General features: G+C 45.4%; 1 protein-coding gene across 2 annotated transcripts; it reads left to right on the plus strand.

The window, feature by feature from the left end:
• On the plus strand, positions 1-25,552 carry HEBP1 (heme binding protein 1). Of its 2 annotated transcripts, XM_060166847.1 has the most exons (5): positions 1-137; positions 9,153-9,291; positions 11,039-11,219; positions 12,038-12,119; positions 24,954-25,088. In XM_060166847.1, the coding sequence occupies exons 1-4, from the start codon at positions 60-62 to the stop codon at positions 12,117-12,119; spliced, it is 480 nt and encodes a 159-aa protein (XP_060022830.1). In that variant the 5' UTR covers positions 1-59; the 3' UTR covers positions 24,954-25,088. The 2 variants fall into 2 exon arrangements, with proteins under 2 accessions (XP_060022830.1, XP_060022829.1); XM_060166846.1 differs by lacking the exon at positions 12,038-12,119 and having other exon boundaries at positions 24,954-25,552.
• Positions 25,553-27,196: the final 1,644 nt, after the last annotated feature.

Genomic DNA, 27,196 nt, shown 5'->3' on the forward strand with positions numbered 1-27,196 from the left:
TGACGCCAGCCGCGGCCACCCAGCTTCTACCCGTGCATCCAGAGCGCCGCGGCGACACCATGTTGGGCATGATCAAGAACTCGCTGTTTGGGAGCGTAGAGACTTGGCCTTGGCAGATCCTGAGCAAAGGGGGCAAGGTAGGCCCACAGGGCTGCCGGGGACCGGAAGGGCGGCCCGCGCCCACCGCACCCTGTTCGCGGCTGGAGCGTGGACAGGTGGGGCAGGAACGTGCCCGGGATTGTGCGTTCTGGCGTCTGCCGTGGCCACGGCCCTCCGATGCCCAGCGCTTGGACTGGGAAGGAGGGGAGTAGGAGGTCGGGTGCAGCGGGGCGGAGGGCTCTGCTGGGAGGAGGGGAGACAATGAGGCAGGATGGGTTTGAGGGGAGAATCCCAGCTTACCGAGATGGACTGCGCCTCTTGAGTGCATTCGTCCATTTAAACATTCCAAACTTTATGAATATTTGTTCGCTGAGAGGCCGTCGGTTGCAGGAAAGACTGGAAAAGTGCTTGTCCTTGAGAAACTCCCAAACCGTCCTTGGTGGAGAACTGAATATAAAAGAACAAGATCTGCTCTGCGAAGGAGGTAACTGTTCAAGTCCGGGAGCGCAGGCGAAGGAGCAGTCCGTTCAGCCAACGGGTGATAGTGGGGCCTGCGCAGAGAAGGTGCCGTCAGCTAGGCCTCCGGGATGTGCAGGAATGCACAGAAACAAGAAGAGCCCGTGCAAAGGCCCAGAGCTGTCAAATGGCTTGTTGGCCTATGGGAGTTGGGAGTCCTAGAATACAGGATGAGTGAGGAGGGCATCATTGCAGTTTTCCCCCAAATTAACATTAGTGCTCACCCAGGCAAATTGGACTGCCCCCTGAAAACAAATCTGCCACTAGATGATAATCTCCTGTGGACAGGTACTTTGAGCACCTCTCGGCTGTATACTCAGCTCCCTGCCCAGTGCTTCGTCTGTTAAAGGACCGTGTTGTCTGGGGGGCCAAAGTCAGGTACCCATTACATTGATCATCACACAAAAGCCCTCAACTAGAGTCTGGACTCTTCAAGCAGCTACAGCCAGAGGCCTGTTACTTCATCTGTCTGTATCTGTTTCCTTAGCCTTACGCAGAATAAGCACTTTAGCCCTGATCAAAGGTGACCTATTCAGGTGCCTACAAGCAGCCAGGCACATAATGAAAATGAGTGACAAACTATAAGGCAGGGTGCGAACTGAGGCAAGTTGGAGACAGAGAACTCAAGTCCCCATCTGCAAAGGGTAATTCCAGGCGTTGTCATGCAGTGATGTGAACCAGGGTTGCTGGGTTTTTAAGGAAAACCAGCAATCCAGACTCTTCATGTGAAATCTCTAAATTTAAAATTTATTCATTCAACAAATAACTGTTGAGTGGGCCAGGTACTCTTATAGGCAATGGGGATAAAGCAGTGGACAAAACTGGCAAAAATCCCTGTCCTCATGGAACTTCTCTTTTAGTGACTAGTGAACAAGTAAGTCAAATATTTCATGTATCAGGTGGTGATCAGTGCTGTGATCAAAAATAAAGCAGGGGGCTTCCCTGGTGGCGCAGTGGTTGAGAGTCCGCTTGCCGATGCAGGGGACACGGGTTCGTGCCCCAGTCCGGGAAGATCCCATATGCCGCGGAGCGGCTGGGCCCTTGAGCCATGGCCGCTGAGCCTGCGCGTCCGGAGCCTGTGCTCCGCAAGGGGAGAGGCCACAATGGTGAGAGGCCCACGTACCGCAAAAATAAATAATAAATAAAAATTTTTTTAATTAAAAAATAAATAAAGCAGGGAAGGGGAGGAGGGACTAGAGAGTGTTAGGGGTGAGGCTACGGTTTTAAGTAGGACAACTGTGTCACTTTTTTTTTTGTTTGTTTGTGGTACACAGGCCTCTCACTGCCGTGGCCTCTCCCGTTGCGGAGCACAGGCTCCGGACGCGCAGGCTCAGCGGCCATGGCTCACAGACCCACACGCTCCGCGGCATGTGGGATCCTCCCGGACCGGGGCACAAACCCCTGTCCCCTGCATCGGCAGGCGGACCCTCAACCACTGCGCCACCAGGGAAGCCCTGTGTCAGTTTTAACTGTTACAAATGTTTGTAAACCCTGCGGGTCAGGTAGGCAGTAGGATCTGTCTGTGGTGGGATGTCACCTGTGTGCATACCAGTCTGTGGACTCGGCCCGACGATCTCCAGGGTCCTCGTTGGCCTTGACACTTGAGGAATCCACGTGTTACCCACAGCTTGCAGAGAACTTTCCTTTCTGTAGTAGAATTGGGCTCACTTTGTCTTTGGTGTTAACAGTTATTTGCAGTGCAGGCTGAGGGTCTGGGCTCCCACTGGGAGGCACTAGAGGGAGATAGGAGGGCTGGAAGAAGGGAGAGGCCAGGGTATTTCTCCCTCGCCTTCTCCTCCCTGTCAGGTCTCTGGAAGCAGGAGCTTCTCTGGGGCTCCAGTTCTTGCTAGCCAGGCCACCATGGTTTTGGTTCTCACCAAGTGATCCAGGTATCTGAACTCAGGTAAAAGATGACCGTCCCTCTACCTCTGTAGGGCGCTTACTAACCTCAGGGGTGCTTCACTGTCCCTGCTGGGCATCTCAGTTCTTTTATGATCTGTGAAATCAGTTCTCTGAATCAAGGTGCCTCTGTTCAGAATACTCCAGTCATTTGGTTTTCTGTTAGCCCCTTATAGTACAGTGTCACCTGCCACTGATTTGGCGTCTCCAGGGATAAATGCAGCTCCCCGATCGGCATCTTCCCTCAACATCTGATAAGAATATGGAACCATACGGGATATTGTTGCCAGGCTGAAGCAGATCGTTTAACCTGAATGAACCTCAGTTCCTGCAGCTGTAGAAGGGTATCAAAATACCTTCCCCATCCACTCCCAGAGTTGCTAGAAATATTAAATTGTTTAAGAAACATGAGAATGATGTGTAAGCTAATACACCCTACACATGTAGTAATATCGTTATGTCGGAACTCATTTCAGCTCCACTCTTACTAGCTTCGTGGTCACAGCTCACTTAACCTCTCTGATGCTAATCATGAGAGGAAATAATAATCCATGTCTTATAACATTGTTTTGAAATGTAAAGGAGAAAACCAATTATAAATTGTTCAACAAAATACCTAGCACTTGATTGTTAACTTGCCCTTAGTTTTCCAGGTAATTTGGGTTAAGTTACTTAACCTCTCAACCACTCTGAACCCTGAAATTCCTCAGCTGTAAGATGAGAATGACAGTGCCTTATGTGACAATTAATTAAACAGTTGAAGATTCTTGTAATCTTTTTTTAAAAAAATATACAAATTCAGGGTGTTGTTATTGTGAAGAGAGCCTCTTTCTGAAATGATCTCTCTCTTCCTGGAAAGAGCCTGGGTCAGAAACCATTGTTCACTTTCCTGGGTGAATGAATATATTACACAGGATGCCCCACGTAGCTCAAAGTCAGACTCAACCAGATGTTCAGGGCTGATTCCAGGCACCTGGTGGGGAGGCCCAGGCTGCTGCAGACCTTATCAGGTCCTTCTGCATTTCTTGGGGAGGGAGGAAGATGCACAGCTCTCTCTGTGGGGTTGGGTGGGTCTTGTGGGTACTGAGAGCAGGACTGATATTAGTAATGGACATCTTTATGGGATTTGTTTCCAGCCTGTGCACATTGATTAGGACCCCACTGCCTGGCTTGGAATCCTTACCCCACCTCTTGCCACTGTATCTTGGGCACGTTACTTAACCTCTTGTTTTCATCCGAAAATGAAGATAAAAACACTTACTTCTTTACAGGGTTGTTTAAAATAATACGTGACACATAGAAAGTACTCAGTTAGGTTGATCATTATTATAATAATTATTGTTGTTTTCTTATAGTGAGAAAGCTGGCTTCCAAAATCAGCCTGTATACCAACCACAGCAGGTGGCAAGAGAAAAAAACACCCTTGCAGAGGACCTTGCGAGGCATTCTTGCAACATCTCTGTCTGGGACTTGAACTTGACCAGGGTTCCAACTGAATGTTGAAAACTTCTATTTGTGGCCACTGGCTGAAATCCTCATCTAGTTACTGACGTGGGAGCACAAGCTAGCTGAACGTGGGGTGAGGGAAGGCCATTATGCCATTATTTTGTTACACGTAACAAGGAAATGCACTCAAGATGTTAAATTTGAAGAATCACATGTGCTAACAGTGTTAACTTAGGTGCTTTGTTTTCTGCAGAAATAGAGCTCTATTTAAATTCAGCTCCCTGGAAAATCAGAATAGTTGGATAATATCCATCTCTCAAAGCTAAATTTTCATAGTGATGCAGTGGTTCAAATGAGAAGTTACAGACATAGATGCTGTGAAAACAGGCAGTACCTGTTGGAGAACCATCTTCAGACAATGTGGCACAACCTTCCTCCAGGATGGATATATATAGTTAGGCTAGGTTCTCATCTCTCCAGCCAGCTATGGCTACCATATTCCTTTTCATTAGAGTAAAGCCAGGCTTCACTCCACCGCCTCCTTTCCCACAAATCCTTATAGAGGGCCTACTATATATATGTGTAAGACGTGGTCTTAGATGCTGGGAGATACAGCGGTACACAATACAGACAGGCCATGACCCCATGGGGCTTACGATTGCAGTTGGAGATTAAACACACTATTATTCCATTACAATTTCCATTGTAATTATATTCCACTATAATTCCATTGTAATTATAATTACAATATACTATGTTGTGAAAATACAAGGGCCTATAAAAATATCATGGGGAACCTGTTTTAAACTGGGATCCTCTCTGAGGAAGTGACTTTTAGGTTGCGACCTGTTGGGTGAGTAGGGATTCATTGGGCAGAGACAGGAAAGGAATCCCCCAGGCAGAGGAAGAGGCAGGTACGGAGGCCCTGAGGCAGGAATGACCGTGGCATTGAAGCAAATAGCAGAAGGCCAGTGAGGAGGTGCTCTGGGTATGGCCGGCAAAGTAGGAAGAAGCTCAGTGGTGCCTGGACCATCACAGATAAGTTAAGAACTTGGTGAATGACAGCGTTTAGGCGGAGGATTAATTAATGTGATTAATTTATATAGAATGCTCTGTGTATGTTCCCTGGGCAACACAGCCTCATTCACAGCTTTGGTTGCCCTTTATGCTGATACATCCTAACTGAGCCAGGCCCCTGCTGAGTCCAGACCCATGTGTCCAACTGTACAATGGACAGTTTGCTCATCTGTAACAGGAGACAGATAAACCAGTGGATTTGTAAGCGCCCTTCCAGCTCTAGTGTCACCTGTCTTTGAAGTTCATAGGAAGGCAAGATCATTCAGGAAGAAGAGGTAGAGTTAAGCTCAGCCTTAAAGGATGGTAGACTTATCATGGGGGCTGGGCTCCCGGAATCAAACTGGATTCCTTTCTCTGCAGCCGTTCCTTTCTGGCCGTGGACTTTTCTGCCTCGGGGAACAAGCTGAGAACATGCTCACTCAAGACTCAGACACACCTGCAAAACCCTATATTTAGATTACAAAAGTAGGTTGAATTAATTTGGGGTAGATGAAACGAACTTGCTGTCAGATCACCATCATTGGACTAATGGTTCCAAAATCCAACTCCCTGTGAGAGCCTTCAGACGTTCGGAAATCCGGGTCCTGCCAGAGTCTCTGGCCTCCTTTCTTGCCATGCCCTGCTGGGCCGTTCTTGCTCCAGTGGCAGTGAATTACTTATATTTTTCACCGTCATCATAAAGTTCTTCAGCTCTTTGCTTTTACTCCTAGGGTGCCCGCTACCTGAAATTGCCCTCCCTGAACTATCAGAGCATTTGCTACATCATATAATGATTATGTAATGCTTCTCACCATCCAATGAGACTGCCCGTATCATATTAGTCTCCAAATCTGTAGCACCTGGCAGAGGTTTTCAGTAGATGTTTATTCGATGAATCAATGCATCGGTGACTGAATGTCCAGTTGGATAATCTGTAAGCACCTCAGATTCAGCTTGGCCTACCCAAACTTGTAAACAGACACCCATGTCCCCCAAACTAACCTAGGTGGTCCTCTCCCATGCTCCCACACTGCCCTGGAGCGCCTCTCCCCTTAAACATATCGTCAGGTTATAACCTGTTTTCCTGGCTACTTCTATTAGACCATGCCTCCTGATGTCAGGGACCATGTCTTTCATCTCTTTAGTTGTTGGTTGAATGAATAAAGGAAGGAAAGAAAACAAAGGAGAGCGCCAGCCAGCTCTTTCTCCCGTGAGAATTGGTCATTGGTTTCTTCATTTGTAAGAGAAGGAGCTGCACTGAATGACTTTTGATGGCCCTGTTCTGAGTGTGATGCGAACCTACAAATGTCTGTCAGAAATAACTACCTCAGTAGCTACAGAAAGAGGTTAAAAAATACCCAATTCATCCCCTGTGGAGCACAGAGCCTTGTGGCAAGCATTAGACCAGAGTCTGGGGATTTGAATTCTGGTTCCAGCTTCACCACTCAGCAGCTGTGTGGTCTTGGGCAACTCAGTCTCTCTGGTTCTTCATTTCCTCTTTGGTAAAATGAGTTTGATTGGGGGAACCTTGAAACCTCTTTCAGGCTGAAATTCTGTGACTCACAGAGTGACATTTCTGGAATTTAAAACATTTTAAGTGGCAAGACTTAGTGGGACCTCCAAAGAAGGCTGGGTCTGGTCTCTGCTATGACAGAAGGAGCCAGAAAGAGCAAGATACCCCGAGTTTACATAACACAGTTTGCTACTGAAGGCTCTTTGGAAGTGGCAGACTCACTAAGGGGAGGGCCTCACAGCAGTCCTCAGAATTAGCAGGCACAGTGCCCCAAAGTCGAGGCCAGTTTGTGGCCTCTTGATTCTTGGTCTGGTGCAATTTCCCCTGCCCCATGTGGAGGGAAGTATATGAAATTGGCACTCAGCGTTTATGTTCAGATTTCCCTGACCCTTTCTCACTACTCGCCTTCAATTTTGCATTACAAAAACAATAGGTGTTTTTGCATTCTAGGTATAAGTTTATAATATTAAGTGTACTTTTTCAGACAGTATAGGCCACTCACAGTCCTACCCTCCTCTAGAGATTCATTATATCCCCTTGGAAGTTGAATCTTCAGTCTAAGATGTTGTAGGAAGGCCTGTTTGACCAGCCCAGGGCAGCCAGGTCCTCTATCATGTGTCTATTTTTTACAATCATTAGTAAGAGAGGCACCTCCTTAATCAATAAATAAATATCTTTTGAGCATCTAACATGTAAAGCTCTGGGATATAGTTTCTGTCCACAAAGACGTAGCAGATTTTTCAAACTGTACTGGTGTTCCATTACCAGATAGTAAAATTAATATAGATCAAGGTTTTTTTTCTTTTAGTGGACTAGACTAAAATTCACTTGAGTGGAGCAGAATAGAAATAAACAGGATAGAAAGAAAAGGCATGTCGCTATGGAGAACAGTATGGAGGTTCCTTTAAAAACTAAAGATAGAGCTACTATGTGATCCTGAAATCCTACTGCTGGGCATATATCCAGAAAAAAACATAATTCGAAAAGATACATGCACCCCAATGTTCACTGCAGCACTATTTACAATAGCCGAGACATGGAAGCAACCTAAATGTCCATTGACAGCTGAATGGATAAATGAGGTGTAGTGTCTATACACAATGGAACATTACTCAGCCATAAAAAAGAATGAAACAATGCCATTTGCAGCAACGTGAATGGACCTAGAGATTATCATACTAAGTGAAGTAAGTCAGACAAAGATATACATCATATGATATCGCTTATATGTGGAATCTTTAAAAAAATGATACAAATGAACTTATATACAAAACAGAAATAGATCCATGGGCATGGAAAACAAACTTATGATTACCAAAGGGTAAGGTGGGGGGAGGGATAAATTAGGAGTTTGGGATTAACATATACACACTACTATATGTATTAAATAGATAACCAACAAGGACCTACTATATAGCACAGGGAACTATACCCAATATTTTGTAATAACTTATAAGGGAACAGAATCTGAAAAAGAATATATATATATATATATATATATATATATATATATATATATATATATATATATATATATATATATATATCTGAACCACTTTGTTGTACTAACACAACATTGTAAATCAACTATACTTCAATTTAAAAGAAAAGACATGTATAATCATGCATCCGGTCCATACAGGTAAAGTGTTATTTTGTGAAACTTTGCTTCAAACGTGTATATTCATGATAGGGTGTGGTGTAAAAATGTATTTCTTGTTATGGATTGTGGTTTTTTTTAAAAGTTTGAAAGTGCTGCCTTACAGTATGTTCAGGAATACAAAATTTTTTCATATGAGACATCAAATGGTGAAGAAGAGGAAGAGGGGTGAAAGAGAGCTGTGTGGGTCTATAGGGAAAGGGTAATGACCTTAGGGCAGAGACTCAACACAGAGAGGGGATCACTGCCAAGGAGGAAGGGTTTGGGGGGGAAGTGACAGTGCAGCTGGTCATTGAGGGGCAGATTGGGAAGAGGAATTGCATCTGGGAGTACAGTGTGAAAAGAACTACTCTGATTCTTCTTGAATTGCAGCCCTTCTACTAGATTGAGGCTAATCTTGGGGCCATAGAGTTTTGTGGGATGGTTGCTGTATTTCTTTGTTTCCTCCTTCGCAATTTTCTCTTCTCTTTTCCTGGGTCTCCTATTATTCAGAGGTTGGATCTCTTGGCTTGATCCTTTGATTTTCTTTTCTATTTTCTACTTCTTTGCCTTTTTACTTGACTTTCTAGAATATTTCCTTCAATTTTCTCTTCCAGCCTTTCCACTGAATTTTTCCTGTTATATTTTTAATTTCCCAGAGCTCTTTGATCTCAGAACAGTCTATTTTTATAGCATACTGGGGATGTTCTCGGTGGTTTGGGTTGTAATATCTTCTATTATTTCTCTGTGAATATTGATTATATGAAGTTTTTTCTGCTGTCTCTACATCTGTAAGAAATCTCAGAATCTGTTTGTCGTGGCCCTTCATTCTCTGGCCTGTCTCTTCCCTGTCACCATCGTTGGGCTCTTTATGGAAGGTTCCTTAGCAGTGTGTGCCTCTGGTAACTGGACTTTCACTGTTTCTAGAGTCATCACAGGTTGCTACTTTCTATCTCTTAAGTGCTGCATATTCTCTGCCTCTAGGGAGAGGTCTCCTATGAGGAGAGGGCCTGTGAAGGTGGGAAGTTTGCCACAGTGGAAGTGACTGATAAGCCTGTGGATGAGGCTCTACGGGAAGCAATGCCCAAAGTCGTGAAGTATGTGGGAGGCTCCAATGACAAGGGTGAGTATCCCTGAAGGATTGGCTCTGGTCTCATAGGCCAGGGCTGCATAGTCTCACGTCATCAATGGAAAACACAGGGAGGGACCACAAGGCACCTGTCACTACCTGTTTCAGTGGCACGTGAACTTGCTGTGCTCCGTGGGCAGGGAGGCTCTGGGGAGACCCACTGACTTCATGCCAGTCTCCCCCGACTTTGTGGGATCCCCGCTCAGTAGCACTGAGTTCATGCTTCTCTTCCAGGTGTGGAGACACAACGCTGATTGTTTGTTTCTTTGTTATTTTTTAACCCTACAGTGCTTATCATGTCTTTGGGTTAGTGGACTGGGTAAGGTGTGCCCACGATAAGCCAGGCCACAGAACAAGGCCAGCTTCTGACATGAGACCTCTGCCCCCAAGCTGGAAATCTCCAGAGTCAGCCCCCTGGTAGCTCAGATTGTGTGGGGATACCGAGGATCAGTGAGTGATGATTATGGAGGGTCCATGGCTCTGTTCCGGCAAATAAAGAGCCTGAGAATTCTTAGGCTGCTCCCCTCTTAAAGTCTTGGCAGTCCAGGGGAATTCCCTGACGGTCCAGTGGTTAGGACTCAGCGCTCTCACTGCCGGGGGCCCAGGTTTGATCCCTGGTCGGGGAACTAAGATCCTACAAGCCGTGTGGCATGGCCTAAAAATAATAAACAAACAAACAAATAAATAAATAAAAAGACTTGGCAGTCTGTGCTGGCTGCCTCCCTGTTTTTAAAATGAGAGGCCTGAAGTTTCAGTGTGCCTATTAGTATGTAAACCACATTTAAATACGAATTGAACTCTTTAGGTCTCTAATTTGTCCTGCACTTTGGAATCAGTGCAAACCCAAAATGGGTCAAAACACAAGGTGAAAAAAGAGACAATGTGTTGAATTTTTAGGATATATCTCAAGTTGATAATTGAGAAAGTTAGAAACTAGTATTAACCTTAGTAACACTTACTAGAACCAAAGTAATCAGGCTTTGGACATAAGTTGACCAGTAGGAGGTCAAGAAGAAATCTTTTCCTTCTTAGCACTGTCATAACATTTTCTTTAGAAGAAAATATGTGTAAAAATTATAAACTCATTAAAAAATTTTGAAAATAACAAAAGAGCACCCCTAATCCATCTTTTCTAATATAATCATTGTCGTCTTCAAATGTATTTTTTAGGGCTTTTTAATAGGTTTTTAAAATGTAATCATAGTGTTTGTGCAATACATCCTGCTTCTGTCACTTATTTCATAATTATTTTACACTGTAGCTAAATAGTCCTAAGCATAACTATTAATAGATAAATCAAATTGCATCATGTGCCTATCACTTACTTAGACATATTCCTATTTTGAACATTTATGTGAATCCCAATTTTTCACAATTATAAATTCTGCTGCAAGGAAAATCCTATTACCTACAGCCTTTTCCATATCTTGGATTATTTCATTAAAATCAACAATTAGATAGGAAGTAATTAGATACTGATATATTTACAGTCTTAAATATATATTACCAAATAATTTTTTCCAGACGAGTTGAATCACTATGCTCTTACCTCCAATATATACAAATAAGAGGCGTTTTGTCTGTGTCTGATGATATGTTTTCATGCCTGAAATACTTATTATGAATTTCAAGAACAACAAATATTGTCTTGGAAGAAGAATGAGACCACCAGATGGTCCATGGGCCTGAGCAGGTTCTGTCTCTAACACCCACATCCATCTGTGGGGTTTTGTGTTTTCAGGAATCGGGATGGGGATGACAGTTCCTATTTCCTTTGCCGTATTCCCCAGTGCCGATGGGTCCCTACAGAAGAAATTAAAAGTCTGGTTCCGGATTCCAAATGAGTTTCAAAGCGACCCACCAGCTCCCAGCGATGACAGCATTAAGATCGAAGACAGGGAAGGCATCACTGTCTATTCCACGTAAGGAAACTATTCTTTAGGCATACACGGGTAGGACTTGAATCATCTGCAGTGAGCATTTGCATTTTCTTTTTCCAGTTTTGAGATGGAATTGACATATAATATTGCATTAGTTTAAAATACAACATAATGCTTTGATATATGTTTATCTTATGAAATGATTACCACCATTTAGTTAACATCGTTCATCAAACAAAGTTACAAATTTTTTTCCTGAGATGAGAAATTTTTTTTTTTTTTTTTACAAATTTATTTATTTATTTGGCTGCATTAGGTCTTCGTTGCTGCACGCAGGCTTTGTCTAGTTGCGACGAGCAGGGGCTACTCTTCATTGCGATGCGCAGGCTTCTCATTGCAGTGGCTTCTCTTGTTGCAGAGCATGGGCTCTAGAGCACAGGCTCAGTAGTTGTGGTGCATGGGCTTAGTTGCTCCCTGACATGTGGGATCTTCCCTGACCAGGGCTCGAACCCGTGTCCCCTGCATTGGCAGGTGGATTTTTAACCACTGCGCTACCAGGGAAATCCCCATGAGAAATTTTAAGATCCACTCTCTTAGTAACTTTCAAATATATGATACAATGTACAATATTGTTAACTGTGGTCACTGCTGTACATTACATCCCCAGAACTAATTTATCTTATAGCTGGATGTTTCTACCTTTTGACCACCTTTAGCTAGATCTCCCACCCTCCACCTCCCCACCCTCCGGCAATCACCAATCTGTTCTCTGTATCTGTGAGTTCAGTTGCTGTTTTTTTTAATTCCACATATGAGTGAGATTATACAGTATTTCCCTTTCTCTGACTTATTTCATTTAGCATGGTACATTCACAGTCCAGCCATGTTGCTGCAAATGGCAAGATTTCCTTCTTTTTATGGCTAAGTGATATTCCATTGTAGGTATGTACCACATCTTCTTTATCCATTCATCTGTCTATGGACGCTTATGTCATTTCTACACCTTGGCTATGGTAAATAATGCTGCAGTGAACATACGGGGGTGCTGATACCTCTTCAAGCTAGTGATTTCATTTCCTTCAGATATATACTCATAAGTGGAATTGCTAGATCATATGGTAGTTCTATTTTTAATTTTGTGAGGAACTTCCATACTGTTTTGCATAGTGGCTGCACCAATATACATTCCCACCAGCAGTGCATAAGGATTCCGTTTTCTCCTCATCCATGCCAGCCCTTGTCACTTCTTGTCTTTTTCATAATAGCCATTCTAACAAGTGTGAGGTGACATCTCATGTGGCTTCGATTTTCATTTCCCTGCTGATTAGTGGTGTTGAGCACCTTTTCATGTACCTCTTGGCCATTTGTATATCTTTTTTGGAAATATGTCTATTCAGATCCTCTGCCCACTTTTTAATCTGATTGTTTGGGTTTTTTTACTCTCGAGTTATATTATTTTTTTATATATTTTGGATATTAACCCATTACATATATACGATGTGCAAATAATTTCTCTCATTTAATATGTTGCCTTTTTATTTTGTGGATGGTTTCCTTTTTCTGTGCAGATGGTTTTTAGCTTTATGTAGTCCCACTTGTTTATTTTTGCTTCTGTTGCCTGTGTTTTCAGAGTCAAATACAAAAAAAGTCATTGCCAAGACCGATGTCAGGGAGGTTACCCTCTATGGTTTCTTCTAGGAATTTTACAGTTTCAGGTCTTATGTTCAAGTTTTTCATCCATTTTGAGTTGATTTTTGTGTATGGTGTAAGATAGTAGTCCAGTTTCAATCTTTTGCATGTGGCTATCCAGTTTTCCCAACACCATCTACTGAAGAGACTGTCCTTTCCCTATGGTACATTCTTGGCTGCTTTGTTGTAAATTAGTTGACCATGTATGCCTGGGTTTACTTCTGGACTCTCTGTTCTGTTCCACTGATCTTTGTAACTGTTTTTATGCCAATACCGTACTGTTTTGATTATGATAGCTTTGTAATATAGTTTGAAATCAGGAAATGTGATGCCTTCAGCTTTGTTCTTCTTTCTCCAGATTTCTTTGGCTATTCAGGGTGTTTTGTGGTTCCATACAAATTTTAACATTGTTTTTCTATTTCTGCAAAAAATTCCATTGAAATTTTAATAAGGGTTGCATTAAACCTACAGATTGCTTTGGGTAATATGAACATTTGAACAATATTAATTCTTCTAATCCATGAGCGTGGAATATCTTTCCATTTATTTGTGTCTTCTCCATATTTTCCATTAATGTCTTTAATAGTTTTCGGTGTAAAGATCTTTCACCTCCTTGGTTAAATTTATTCCTAGGTATTTTGTTCTTTCTGATGCAATTGTAAATGGGATTATTTCTTTTTTTTTTTTTTTGGCTGTACGCAGGCCTCTCATTGTTGTGGCCTGTCCCGTTGTGGAGCACAGGCTCCAGACGCGCAGGCTCAGCGGCCATGGCTCACGGGCCCAGCCACTCCGCGGCATGTGGGATCTTCCCAGACCGTGACACGAACCTGTGTCCCCTGCATCGGCAGGCGGACTCTCAACCACTGCACCACCAGGAAAGCCCGGATTATTTCTTAATTTCTCTTTCTAAATTCATATTATTGATGAATTAAGAAATACTGAGTACTGACTTTCTTCTTAAATTTCTTCAGCCTACAGCACACAAACATTTGCACTGTATCTAAGTAAACGCCTTTGCCAGTTGCCAAACTGATTTGGATATAGAGAATATCCCCTCAGCTTAAGCTGAACATCTACATTAGCCACAGCAGGGTTCTGGGAGATTCAGAGAATATCTAAGTCAGTCTGTAGTTTGGGGTCATGAATATCTGGGGAGCATAAAGGGCTAGAGATACTTCGTTTTTACCCCACACTCCCCTTGAATGCCAGAAGGGCAGGGAGCAGTTGCCAGAGCCGGACTGCTACTGCCTTAGTTATTCATGGTCTGTGGGCCTTTCAGCAGAGCACATGTGCCTCCTATTATTCTAGTCCTGTTTCCAGGGCTTTACTTGGGGTCCAGTTCCCTTGACTTTAGAGAAAAGCAGGTGCAACTGGTTGCATGATTTTATTCTTTAGGCCTCAACCTCCCTTCAGAAGCCAGGTCTCTTCTAGATAATCAGTGACTCCCCAGTTGTTAAAATCCTCCTGTGTGACAGGAGCCTCCACCTCTTCTGCTCCAGCCCTCATTCAGACTTTCCAGCCTTCACTGCAGAGGCTGCAGAGAAAGCAAACTCTATTTAAAGAATACCTAGACTATCTTTTCCCAGGGCTGGGACTAGGGTGAGGAAGCAGGTGCACCTGTTGTGCAAAATTTAAGGAGACACTCAGTCTCACAGTTGTCCAAGTGTATGTAGGGTTGGCCCTGAGAGTGAGTACCTCCTTAAATCTTGAGCCCCAGGCATCTCAGCTGTCTCATCCTAGTTCCCACTCTGTCCTCTCCTAGTTCCCACTCTATCCTCTCCATCCTCTTTCCTGCGTCTTGGGAGGCAGCCTGGTATAATATGATGAACAAGTATATTTTAGTTTGAATCCTGGATGATGCTTGGGAAGTTACTCAGCCTCTATAAGACTTGGTTTTCCCATCTTGTAAGTGCTGATAATATAATCTACCTCATAGTATTATTGTTAGAGACTATCTTTCAGTATTTACTGAGATGCTATTTATAAACTGCTTAATGTTTATAACCTGTAGTAGGTTTCAGTAATTCTTTCTCTTTGCCCCTTCTTATTTCATAAGAAATGAGGTTGACATGATTAAATCAGGTCACATAAGGCTTCAAGCAGAACGGACTAGTTTCTAATCATTTCTTTTTCCAAACCCAGGATAATAACTTGGTCCCATTTTTTTCTTTTGCCTTTAACTTTTTAGTAGGGAAATCTTCAAACTTATAGAAAGATAGAATAAGAAAATGAAACCCTATGTACCCATCATTCATCTTAAATGATAATTAACTCAAGGCCAATTTTGTGTCATGTGTATCCTCACAACTTCAACCTGGTCCCGACCCTAACTTATTTTTAGGCAAATTCCAGGCATTATATTATTTCATTCATAAATATTTTATTGTGACTACTGAAGACTTTTTAAAAATAGAAAAATAATATCTTATTATTCCTAAAATTTTAACAATTCATTACTGTTATAATAATTTTAAATATCCAGTGTTCAGTTTTCTCGTACTAGCTCATAATTTGTTCCTACAGTTTGTTTGAATCTGGCTCCAAATAAGATGCATCCATTGCAATTGGTTGGTACATCTTTTAAGCTTTTATTTATCTGTTGATTTTCTCACCACCACACGTTTTCATTTTTCCTTGCCGTTTATGGATCATTTATCCTAGTGTTTCCCACAGTCTGAATTTTGCTGGTTTCCTTCCTGTGGCATTTTAACATGTTTCTCTGTCCCTGCACTGCCTGAAATTAGTAGTCAGAACTAGAGGCATAATCAGATTCAAGTTTGAGTTCGGGGCAAGGATATTTCAAAGATGGTGTTGTGTATCTCCATCAGGGGCTCATGCTTGCCTCTGTCTTTGTGATATTAGTGACCTTAGATCACCATTTCCCAGATGCCATGTTTCCTTAGAGGTTGTCAAATGATAATATTCTCTGTTTTTCCTTCTTCATTTATTAGCCGGAGTACTTTGGTAAAGAGAAACTTCCCTTCATCTACTATTTGGTTTCCTTGAGATAGAGTTGTAGAAAAAAGGCCAGATACCTTCTGTTTAGCTTGATGCCTTCTCTTTATCAGTTTTCAGAATAATGATTTCATTTCTTAACATCCTCCAAAGGGGAGGCAGTGTTGATCTCTGGTGTTTGAGTACCGATATAAACATACGAATTCAAACATAATTGATGTGTTTCAGTTCTTTGCGGTTATTATTCTCACTGATGCTTAAACTGTCCCATCTTTGCCAGTGGGAACCTCTTCAAGTTGCTTTCTTGGTCCTTTTGACATGACCCTCATAATCTTCAGTAACTTCCTTCGTTTCTGGTAGGACAGGATATTTCAAGCGCATCCTGACATTTCTTGCTCTAGAGCTGGAATTAGCCATTTCTCCAAGGAACTCTGGTTCCTTATGGTGGGAAAGGGAATCTCTTTAAAAGCTACTATTCAAGCCAGGTCTGTCGAAGTTTCCTTTACTGCAACCTAAACAGAGAGGAGAGTGACAAAGACGGCATCTAGCATGGCTCAATGAATTTTTTTTAACCTGTTAGCATCTGATCCTAAGTTAGCATCTGTTCATTCCTCAACTAGCCACTAGGTGTCACTGCACAGTCAAGTGTGCATTTAAAAGTACCTTTCTGTGGAAGGCAGAGTTGATGACATAATAGAAGGCACAAATACTGTTTCAAATACACAGTGCATCCTTAACTCAGTCTTCCTTTTTTATGACCTTTTGAAGGGATGTCCATTGACTAGCAGTATGTATTACCAATACTGTTTAAATAAATAGAAGGCTATGAAAAATTAACGTGATCAGAGTTTTTTCAGTATTCACAAGAGGCAACAGAGTTGTCCTCACACTTCGATGAGTGGCCTCATTCCAGACTACTGTCCTCCCTCTGTGCTCTATAAAGGCCACTTAGCTTAGAGCTCAGCCTCCTCAGTGCAGTTCAACAGAGACCAACAGCAGGAGAGGTTCGATGGTGTTAACAAGACTTTCATGATCTTAATGAAATGTCTGGGTATAAAGGAAAGAGTTGGAAACAAGGAGCTCGTTGTCGGGGTGACCTGTGCTCCAAGGTCAGCTCTACCGCTTAATGGCCAGAGGACCTTTGGCATCTCACCGAGCCTCTGTGTGACTCAGTGTCCTTATCCGTGAGATGGGGGTAAGAGTAGCGCCCCAGGGCTTCCCTGGTGGCGCAGTGGTTGAGAGTCCGCCTGCCGATGCAGGGGACACGGGTTCGTGCCCCGGTCCGGGAGGATCCCACATGCTGCGGAGCGGCTGGGCCCGTGAGCCGTGGCCGCTAAGCCTGCGCGTCCGGAGCCTGTGCTCCGCAACGGGGGAGGCCGCAGCGGTGAGAGGCCCGCATACCGCACAAAAAAAAACCCAAAAACAAAAAAACAAAAAAGTTGGTAAATAAGGGGAATTCCCTGGCGAGCCAGTGATTGGGACTCTGCGCTTTCACTGCCGAGGGCGCAGGTTCAATCCCTCGTCTGGGAACTAAGATTCCACAAGCCATGCGGCCAAAAAAAGTAAAACTAAAATAAAACAAAAAGGGGGATTTGAGGGCTCTTTAAAAAATTTTTTAAATTAAAAACAGAAAAGTTGGTGAATAAGTAAATGAATGAAAGTCTCGGACCTTGCCTCCTGCTCTCCTCCCTCAAGATCTCGGCCCCTCCCGATAGCTTAAGCTGTAGCTGCCACCCTTCCATCAGTAACTCTCCTGCCTGACCTCCCTCCAGCTCCCTTAAACGTCTTACCATTCCTCAGACTCACTGTGAAGACAAAGGCGAGGCCACTTACGCATTCATTCATTCATTCATTCATTCAAAAAAAAATCACATCTTCATCACTCACTTACTCTGTGCCAGGAAGCGTTTTAGGTGCTGGAAATATAGCAGGGAACGAGCAAAGCGTCTGCCCCTTGAGGTGGGAGAAACATTATAGTGGAGAAAACAAAAAGCAAATGCCTCGAGATATTTCAGGACAGCGTCGTTCCAGAGATAAGAAGTGGTATCTGAACTGAAATTATAGGGAAGCCTATTTCTACTCAAAAATAAATACATTCGGGGGCTTCCCTGGTGGCGCAGTGGTTGAGAATCTGCCCGCTAATGCAGGGGACACGGGTTCGAGCCCTGGTCTGGGAGGATCCCACATGCCGCGGAGCAACTAGGCCCGTGAGCCACAACTACTGAGCCGGGCGCATCTGGAGCCCGTGCTCCGCAACAAGAGAGGCCGCGATAGTGAGAGGCCCGCGCACCGCGATGAAGAGTGGTCCCCGCTCGCCACACTAGAGAAAGCCCTCGCACAGAAATGAAGACCCAACACAGCAAAAATTAATTAATTAATAAACTCCTACCCCCAACATCTAAAAAAAAATTAAAATAAGTAAATAAATAAATACATTCGGGACTTCCCTGGCAGTCCAGTGGTTAAGACTCCACACTTCCCATGCAGGGGGCTCAGGTTTGATCCCTGGTCGGGGAACTAAGATCCCACATGCCATGCGGCACAACCAAAACAAAAAGTAGAATAAAATAAATAAGTAAATACATGTATACATACCTTCTGGCATAATCTGTCTCAGAGTAAAATGGACAGATGATGAGGCGCTGAAGCCCTAGCCCTGGAGGAATTCGATACCATCTGAACGGATGTGCGACAATTATGCATGCAACGTTTGTCCCAAGTGGCAAGTTTGGCTGCATTTGACAAACGTTTATCGCGTACCTCTGCTATTTAAGCCCCTTCCCCTCTGAGCCAGCGATAAGATTCTGTAACTAAAACCTAATCCATCACCGTTCACTCCCCCCACAGCTGCTCAGTTGTCCCTTTAGTCTAGTACTTGGAAGGGGCTTCAGTCACTATTTCCAGGTGGGTGAACCCAGATCAACACGGTAGTGCTGCTGCCTTTTATCACAAGCTCCCTGGGCAGCATCGCCGTGTAAACCTCCTCGGGCGGCTCCCAAATCAGCATGTCCGAATGGAACTCACATTCCTTCCCACATCTGACCCCCAGTGTTCTGTCTTCCCAGAGGCCCCTCCATCCTACGCATCCCGTTCACATCCATCCTGACTCCTTCATCTTCAGCGTCAGTGTTGGCCGAGTCCTGGTCACCTCCTGGCTGTGCCTTCCCCTCGATCCGCACGGCCACGGCCCTCATCACCTCTTGCCTGAACCATTGCCGAGGCCTCCTTAGCGTTTCTCGTCCCTCCAGCTTTGCCTCTGCTGAGAGGTCCTTTTGTCTCCGCCAGCCCTAAAGCACAGGACCGATCGCACTACTGCCCCCTGCTGTTGGGCTCTGCCTGAGGCACATCCGAGGTCTGGGACCAAGGCCAAGCTAGTAATAAAATACGAAGGGGGATGGGTGGACTTTGGGTTGGGTCCCCAAATGTTTGGCCGGGCAGTGAAGCCTAGTAAAATGCCTTGTTGTGGCGCGTACTGTCCTCCACAACACAGCCCCACTCCAGGGGTCCGCCTAGCCTCAGAGCATCCCACCCACACCTCCCAAGCCCTGCCTCAAACACACACACATACGACATCTACTCCCAGACCTTCACTCACTCGCCCAGCTCCTCTCAGCCCTTCCCCAACCTCTGCTCATTGCAAGCTCTGTGAGGGCAGGAATTTTTGTCATGTTGTTCATTGCCGCCATCAGAAGAGACGCTCAAGAGATAGATAGCAGCTTGATATCACGTCCGTAGCATCCTCCCCTTCATGTTCTAAGTCAGAACCAATCCGTCCCTGTTCCCTGCCCCCAGAGCGTTCTGTGTGTACCTCCGTTCTGGTGTTTTCTCCTGCCCTGCCTAATCTTTATGTGTGTCTCTGTCCTGGCCACTACAGTGAGACCTCGCCCGGGTAGAAAGTCTTCCCCGTCGTCGTCTTTACGGCTCTATGCTCTCGAGAGCGTGTGCTTCCCGCTTGAGCGATGCTCACCTCGATAAGCCTGGTTCAATCTGACTGAATGAAATGCCACACGGTGTTAAGCTTCTTTCCTGTTGATGTGGAATTATCAGCTCTTCGGCTTACACTTCTCCTGCTTAGCACAGGGCTATATGCAGACTCTCCACAGATCTGTGCTGACCTGTTGATTGTGAAAGTTCTAGGCCACGTCGGATGGTCAGGCTCAGAGCCATTCCATCTCTCCTCTTCCTCGCTGCCTGCCTGCTCCAAGCACTCCCTGAAAGATAACACGTTCTGATTTTTCGGACCTGGGACCAAAGTCTCCGTCTGTTCACCCGCCTCAATGACACCTGCATCATCCCCCCCACACCCCAACTCTTCCAGACCTGTTTAGACAGTTCCTTTTTTTTCATCTTTATTGGAGTATAATTGCTTTACAATGGTGTGTTAGTTTCTGCTTTATAACAAAGTGAATCAGTTATACATACACATATGTTCCCCTATCTCCTTCCTCTTGCGTCTCCCTCCCACCCTCCCTATCTCACCCCTCTAGGTGGTCACAAAGCACCGAGCTGATCTCCCTGTGCTATGCGGCTGCTTCCCACTAGCTATCTACCTTACGTTTGGTAGTGTATATATGTCCATGCCACTCTCTCACTTCGGCCCAGCTTACCCTTCCCCCTCCCCATATCCTCAAGTCCATTCTCTAGTAGGTCTGTGTCTTTATTCCTGTCTTACCCCTAGGTTCTTCATGACATAGACAGTTCCTTTTGTATTTCTGGAATCCAGGGCATGTGTGTCCTTCCTTGGTTCCCATGGTAACCAAATTCTTGGGAATACTGAGCTCTGACTACAGAGCCCTGGTGGTGAGCGGCTTTGAAGAGGGAGACTTGGACACTGGTTAACAGGCTCGCTTCCTGTTTCTTTCCTTTGAGAAGCTCAGAGCGCTTTACAAGCATTCCTTAACTCACACTCAGATGTGCCCGTGGACTTGGAGAGCTGGGGGTACAGCGTGCTTATCCTCCGAGTGCTGCGTGGAAGCTGAGCCCTGGGGAACGAGGCAGCCGGAGCCGGGCCTCCTTCCCATCTTAGGGCTCTGCGCCTGGGAGGGTTTGGCTTTCTGGCTCGTTTGTGCAGTTCTGTGATGGGGGTTCGGGTCAGCTGGTTAGACTGGCAGCGGGGAGCACACGCGGATCTGTTCCGCAGCTCATCCAGCTTTGCTCGTTTCCCAGTAGAATGCTTCCTTGATGAAGCAATAGGGAAATTTTCATCCTCGTTATAAGCATCTTAGTCAGCCTGGGAAAAAATAGAAAAAGTCAAGGGTTTTTTTTTTCTTTTTTCTGGTAATGGATTTAAGAATCCCTGAACGATGACGTTCTCCGCATCACTCTCTGCCGGGTCTCCTTGGACTCAGGTGGGTCCTTCTCAGCGGCCTTTGCTGAGTCTTCATCCTCCTCCCAGCAGCGGGGGACTAGGATCTCCGAGAACAGCCTGCTGACTTTCTGTACGCTTACCACCTGGGCCCCATCGCCCTCTTCGCTCTGACCAGAGCCAGCACCTACTCACAGGTGACGCCCAAGTTTCTGTCGCTAGACCCGTCTCTTTCCCCGGTCGTATCTCTGACTCCAGTTCCTGCCCAAGTCTAGGGAGATTTCACAGTGCCCAGCACACACTTAGGGGCTCGATAATTGTTGCACGAATTCGTTTCATCGAGGTGCCTTCATAGCAATATGCCCCAAACCAGATGAAAAACCCACCCGCCCCGATTCCCTCTTCTGGTTGGTGGTGTCAGTTTCCACTCAGAGACTTAACTGGAAGCCCTGGAGAATCCTTGACTCCCTCCGCCCCACCCCCGCCCTGGCCTCTCCCTGCCCCACGCTCACCTCCCACATTTGCCTTTGTCCAGGCCTTCGTCATCTCTCTGTCAGCTGTTCCTGGCCTCCCGTGACTCCCTTCCCCTCATCTCTCCACCCCCCCACCCCAGAGGGGTCTCTCCAAAATACAGTCCGATCACGGCAGTTCCTTAACTTTAAAACCCCTTCCCGAGTCCATCTTTGCATCTAAGGTCAGGCTCAGAGTCCTTAGCGTGCCCTTCAAGGCCCTTTCCAACACGGCCCCAGTCCATCCACTTTGTTTGAATCCCCACCACTGTGCCCTTAGTAGGTGCTTCAGATTTTATTCTATGAGTGAGTGAAGATGGAGGCCAACAGACTTTGCCCTCATCTGTAGGCCTATCAACCTGAAGACAGCGACTTCCATCATTTCTCCCAGACGGTTCATTTAGCCAAGAGGTCTAATATGTGTGTTAGGTGCTCAGAATACACCAGTGGCCAAAGAGTGACAAAGATCCCTGCCCTCATGGGGCCTGTATTCTACCAGGGGCCTCAGACCATAAACAATGAATAACTTTTAGATAGTATGTTAGAAGGTGAGAAGTTCTGAAGAAAGAAAAGGATAGGAAAGGACGGAGGGAGGAAAGAAGGAAGGAAGGGAGGGAGGAAAGAAAGAAGGGAGGGAGGGAGGGAGGAAAGAAGGAAGGAAGGGAGGAAGGGAGGGAGGGAGGAAAGAAAGAAGGGAGGGGAAAGGAGGAATGGGGAAGGGGAGTGGGGTTACAAGATTGAAAGCACTTTTAGAGGAGGCCTCATTGAGAAGATGAGGTTGTTAATTGAGCCAGTTCTTCATCATTAAGCTCTCTTGCTAGTTACTTTACATCACCATTATGTCTCTCACCTCGGGCATCAGGGAACTGGAGACTGTTCTGAGCAAACTGCAAAGTAACAACAATAGCTACTGTTTGCTGTGCGTTTCCCACGTGATGGGCAGGAGGCTGAGTGAGGAGTTTGTGTTGTTTTCTCTTTTTTGATCTTTACAACAGCCTTCTGAAATTGATGCCCCCATTCCTACTGAACAGATGAAGGACCTGAAGGTTAGAGAAATGCAAGCATTTGCCCAAGACTATGAGCTAGACGGTGGCAGAGGTAGGATGTGAGCACACAACTAGCCATTTTGCCTCTCAACTGATGAATGAAGGTATTTGAGGACCACTCCTTTGGATGTTTGTAGAAACCAGTAGCTTAAAGAGCCAACATCATCGATTTACACAGAAAACAGCTTAGTATCACAGCGTGACAGGGGGCTGCAGAGGCATTTAACACCTGATCACCCCACCCCCATCCAGCATCTGATTCGTTTCAGACGGGCGGTCCTCAATCTATAGACATTCTTCAAAAATAAGCCCAGTGTCTTACAGGCTTTTATTGTCAGAACAATCCTTCCTTAATATTCATCCTCTGCCTCCTAATCCAGTTTTATCTCATTTGAGCCTCAATGAAGCTAGAACTCACCTTTCTCCACCTGCCTTATAATCTTTCTTCAGTAGACTTGAAGGACCAAGCCTCCTGTCTCCCAAATTGGTCTCAGCTCTGTCCATGTTCTGTAGCTATTGTCTAGACATTAGAACAACCAACTCCTTAGAGATGAAATCCTGGGTATTTTCAAAGCAGTTACCCTGTAATCAATGTGCTGAATGCTTAGCGAGTTATAAAAGAGCAAATCGTGAGTCAGAGAACCGCACCCAGAATAATGCATTTGGCCGAATCTTGGCTGGGTGCAGAGTCAGACCTTTGAGTCATCAAGCTCGTTAGAAATGGGGATGTGTTTGACACTAGTAAAGGTTGTAATGCAGCCCCAGATTTAGAGTGGTGTATTTAGGGTAGGTCACAGGATGAATTCTGGAGCGAAGGCAGGTGACGTAAGGAGAGAATAACGGTCGTGAAAAGACAAACTTTATTGCTTCTCTATCTCCACCTTCTGCCATCAAGAGAAAAGCCTGATTCGGAAAAATCATCTTTACTTACTAGAAAAAGAAGGCTTTCCTGATTTGAGCAGGGGAAGGGATCTATTAGAAGTGATTTCTCTTTTGCGGTACGCAGGCCTCTCACTGCTGTGGCCTCTCCCGTTGCGGAGCACAGGCTTCAGACGCACAGGCTCAGCGGCCACGGCTCACGGGCCCAGCCGCTCCGCGGCATGCGGGATCTTCCCGGACCCGTGTCCCCTGCATCGGCAGACGGACTCTCAACCACTGCGCCACCAGGGAAGCCCTGAAGTGATTTCCTTATTTGGGGCAGGCATGCTTAAAGCTTGCCTAGGGGCCCTGCCTTTGGTAGCTCTGTTTTCTTTTGTTTGTTTGTTTGTTTTTTAACATCTTTATTGGAGTATAATTGCTTTACAATGGTGTGTTAGTTTCTGCTGTATAACAAAGTGAATCACCTATACATATACATATATCCCCATATCTCCTCCCTCTTGAGTCTCCCTCCCACCCTCCCTACCCCACCCCTCTAGGTGGTCACAAGGTAGCTCTGTTTTTTAACAAAGCTGCTACTTGTCCTTAGAACTGCTCTGCAGTGGGAGAAACATGAGCTCCAGCTCCACCCTAACTCCCTCGGTTCTCCTCCCCGCCAGCTGGCGACAGAGAGGCAGGGAAGAGAGGCGACTGGGGCAGCAGAGGAAGCTAGAGAAAAGGGTAAAGACATGGCTTTGGGAAAAGTCAGCCTCCCATCTGTTCAGGAAATTTCAGAAAGGGAAGGGAAGCTCGCCTATTGTACCAACTACAGTACTGGTTCCAGACTGGTTCCAGGACCCTCACAGATACCAAAATCCAAGGATGCCAGAGTCCCTTATCTAAAGTGGTGTCGTATTCGCATATAATCTACATACGTCCTTCCACCTACTTTGAATCATCTCTAGATGACTTATAATACCTATTACTGTAAATGCTACGTAAATAGTTGATGGCACGTGGCAAATTTAAAGTTTGGCTTTTTGGAACTTTCTGGAACGTTTTTTTTTCCCCCAAATATTTTCAATCTGCAGTTGGTTGAATCTGCGGGTACAGAACCCCCCGATGCAGAGGGCCGAATGTAGTGTGGTTCAGGCCCTGCGTTAGAGTTTTTTACATCCGTGATTGTAGTTAATGCTCATAACCTATTGGAAGAAAAAGGAAACATATCCCTGTTTTACAAACGAGGCTCACGCTCGGTGAGATTCGTTCCACCCCTGTAGGAAGGGGCAGATCTGAAGTCTTAACAACTAGAGCATGCTTGTCGTAATAAGAGTAGTGAGTGACTCTTTTGACGTCCCCCCCTCTCTCTGAGACCCTGTCCTTTCTGAACCAGTGACTTGCTTTGTGTCCTCAGGCAGTTTGGCGGTTATGCCAAGGCAACTGACTACGTAGCTCATGCCGCCGAGCTGCGCACCACCCTGGAGGGTACAGCCACCTGCCGGAGTGACTTCTACTTCTGCACTGGGTATGACCCTCCCATGAAGCCCTACGGACGTCGCAACGAGGTCTGGCTGGTGAAGAGCAATGAATAATTGGCTGAACTAGAGCTCCCTGGATGCTTGCGTCTGTGCCCACTTCCTCCAGGAGGAAATGAAGCTCCCTGTGCAGCTCCAGTAGGGCCGACTTTCCTTCAGAGCCAATCAGTCACTGCCAATTTCCTGAAATAAGCACGTTCCAGATCCTGAGGCTCTTGTTCTCGTGGAGGGAAATAAGGCACCCACGATACATATGCGTCCTTCTAAATGACTTAGAAAATTCCGTGGGAGACCAGAAAAACCCAGCAGCATTTTCCCAGCTCTCTGGATCCCTAAAAACTGATTTTTAAAAATTATGGAAACCGTATTTTTGTTATTGAGGAAGAAGTGTGATTTACGTGTGATCTTTCATCTCTGATTCTTATAAGAGCTTTCTTTAAAAAGAAACTGGAAATAAAGATCTTTGACTTAAACAGCTGAGACGAATCCTAAGTGTAGTTATTTTCCAAGATTCCACAGGTGTATAGATACTACTGATGGTGTTTACTGTCGCAGGAATCCTGCGTTTACAGTTCCAAAGTCCTTCAGAATAGAAGCCCAAAGATCCCAGGGAAGGAGGACACGCACCACATGCTAAACCACAGACACTTACCGTGACCGTGTCACAGCGATTCCATGCTCTGAAGTTGAGGAAACTGTTTGCAGCTGTGGGCCACAAAGGGTTCCAGGGACCACAAAGATAGACCAAGAAGAAAACTCACTACCCCAGATGCATAACCGTGGAGACGGGAAGACCTGCCCAGAGGGTTTATGCAGGATGATGAGATGAGGTCAGAAAAGCTGGGGTCCAGTTTCATTAACTGAAGAGGATAGAAGTGAAAGAATCAATGTGCATCCTGGCCAGAAGAGAAGGAAAGGGGACTCGAGGCTGTGAGGGGCGGTGGGGAAAGTAGCTAAGCTGGAACCAAGTGCCTGGGGGAGCCAGTAAGGATGAGAGCCAGTGGGTCACGGCACTGGGAGGGCGTGCCATCCTCCCAGGGTGCACAGGGCCAGCCCTGTCAACAGCTCGCCATGGGGTTTGCTAAAGAGGAATGAGAGCTATGTCTTCACCTTTCCAGGCCGCCTTTCAAAACAGTGGTCTCTTCTAGGGGATGGGCTTCCCCCTTTCTGAAGATCATTGGGAAATCACAGTGGCTACCGGCCTTGACTGCTGTCAGAGGCCATGCTGGGTGCCTTCCATGCACACTTTATGAAGGAGGTGCTGTCATGACCCCCATGCACATGAGGAGCTGAGAGTCCCAACATTTGTAATGTTTGGACTTACTCATTTCCTTTTTTTCCATCTCTCACACTTGATAATATGTTTGATAGGAAAGAGGTCCGCACCTGCTTTGTTCTCCATTATATCCCCAGCACTCAGTTCAGGGTCATCCATCGTTTAAGAATGAATTAAGCTGTAAGTAACAGAAAACTAAACCAGCAGTAGCTTAAGCTAATAAAATTCTATTTTCTCATGGAGCAGGACATCTAGAGATAGGTCAGTGGCTCAGTGCTTAAGTCTCTGTACTCGCCTTGCTCTTTCCCTCATGATTACAAGATGGCTGCAAGCTCCTGCCATCTCATCCATGTTCCGGGTTGGAAAAGGGGAGCGAAGGAAAGGCTGTATTAGCTGCATCTGTCCCGTTTTATGAGGAAACAAAAGCTTTCCCAGAAGTTGCCCTAGCAGATTTCCACCTACATCTAATGGACCAGAACTGACACTTGGAGCCACCCATACCTGCCACGGAGATGGGGAAAGTGTGTGTGTTTGGCTTTCCAGCCTCTATGGTGGGGAGCAGCAGAGGAGAATGATTTTCAGAATGGCTTTGGGGTAGCTAATCTCCAGGGTTTTCTGCAAAGGGATGATGACTAGGTGTGTACATCTGGAATCAAGAGTTAGGGAAGGTGAGAAGTGAGAGACAGCTGGAGAGATGGGTTGAAGCCAGGTTGCAGAGGATCTTAAAGGTTTTAATTCTGCATTTTCACTTCTGAGCCCATGCAAATGGCTCGGGAGCACTTTGCTGCCTCTCTTCCAGTGTCTCCTGCTCCTTCGCTCTCGTCTATCCCTAAAAACCCCAAACAG

Source organism: Lagenorhynchus albirostris, chromosome 11 (assembly GCF_949774975.1).
Source record: "Lagenorhynchus albirostris chromosome 11, mLagAlb1.1, whole genome shotgun sequence".
Classification (NCBI taxonomy): Eukaryota; Metazoa; Chordata; class Mammalia; order Artiodactyla; family Delphinidae; genus Lagenorhynchus; species Lagenorhynchus albirostris.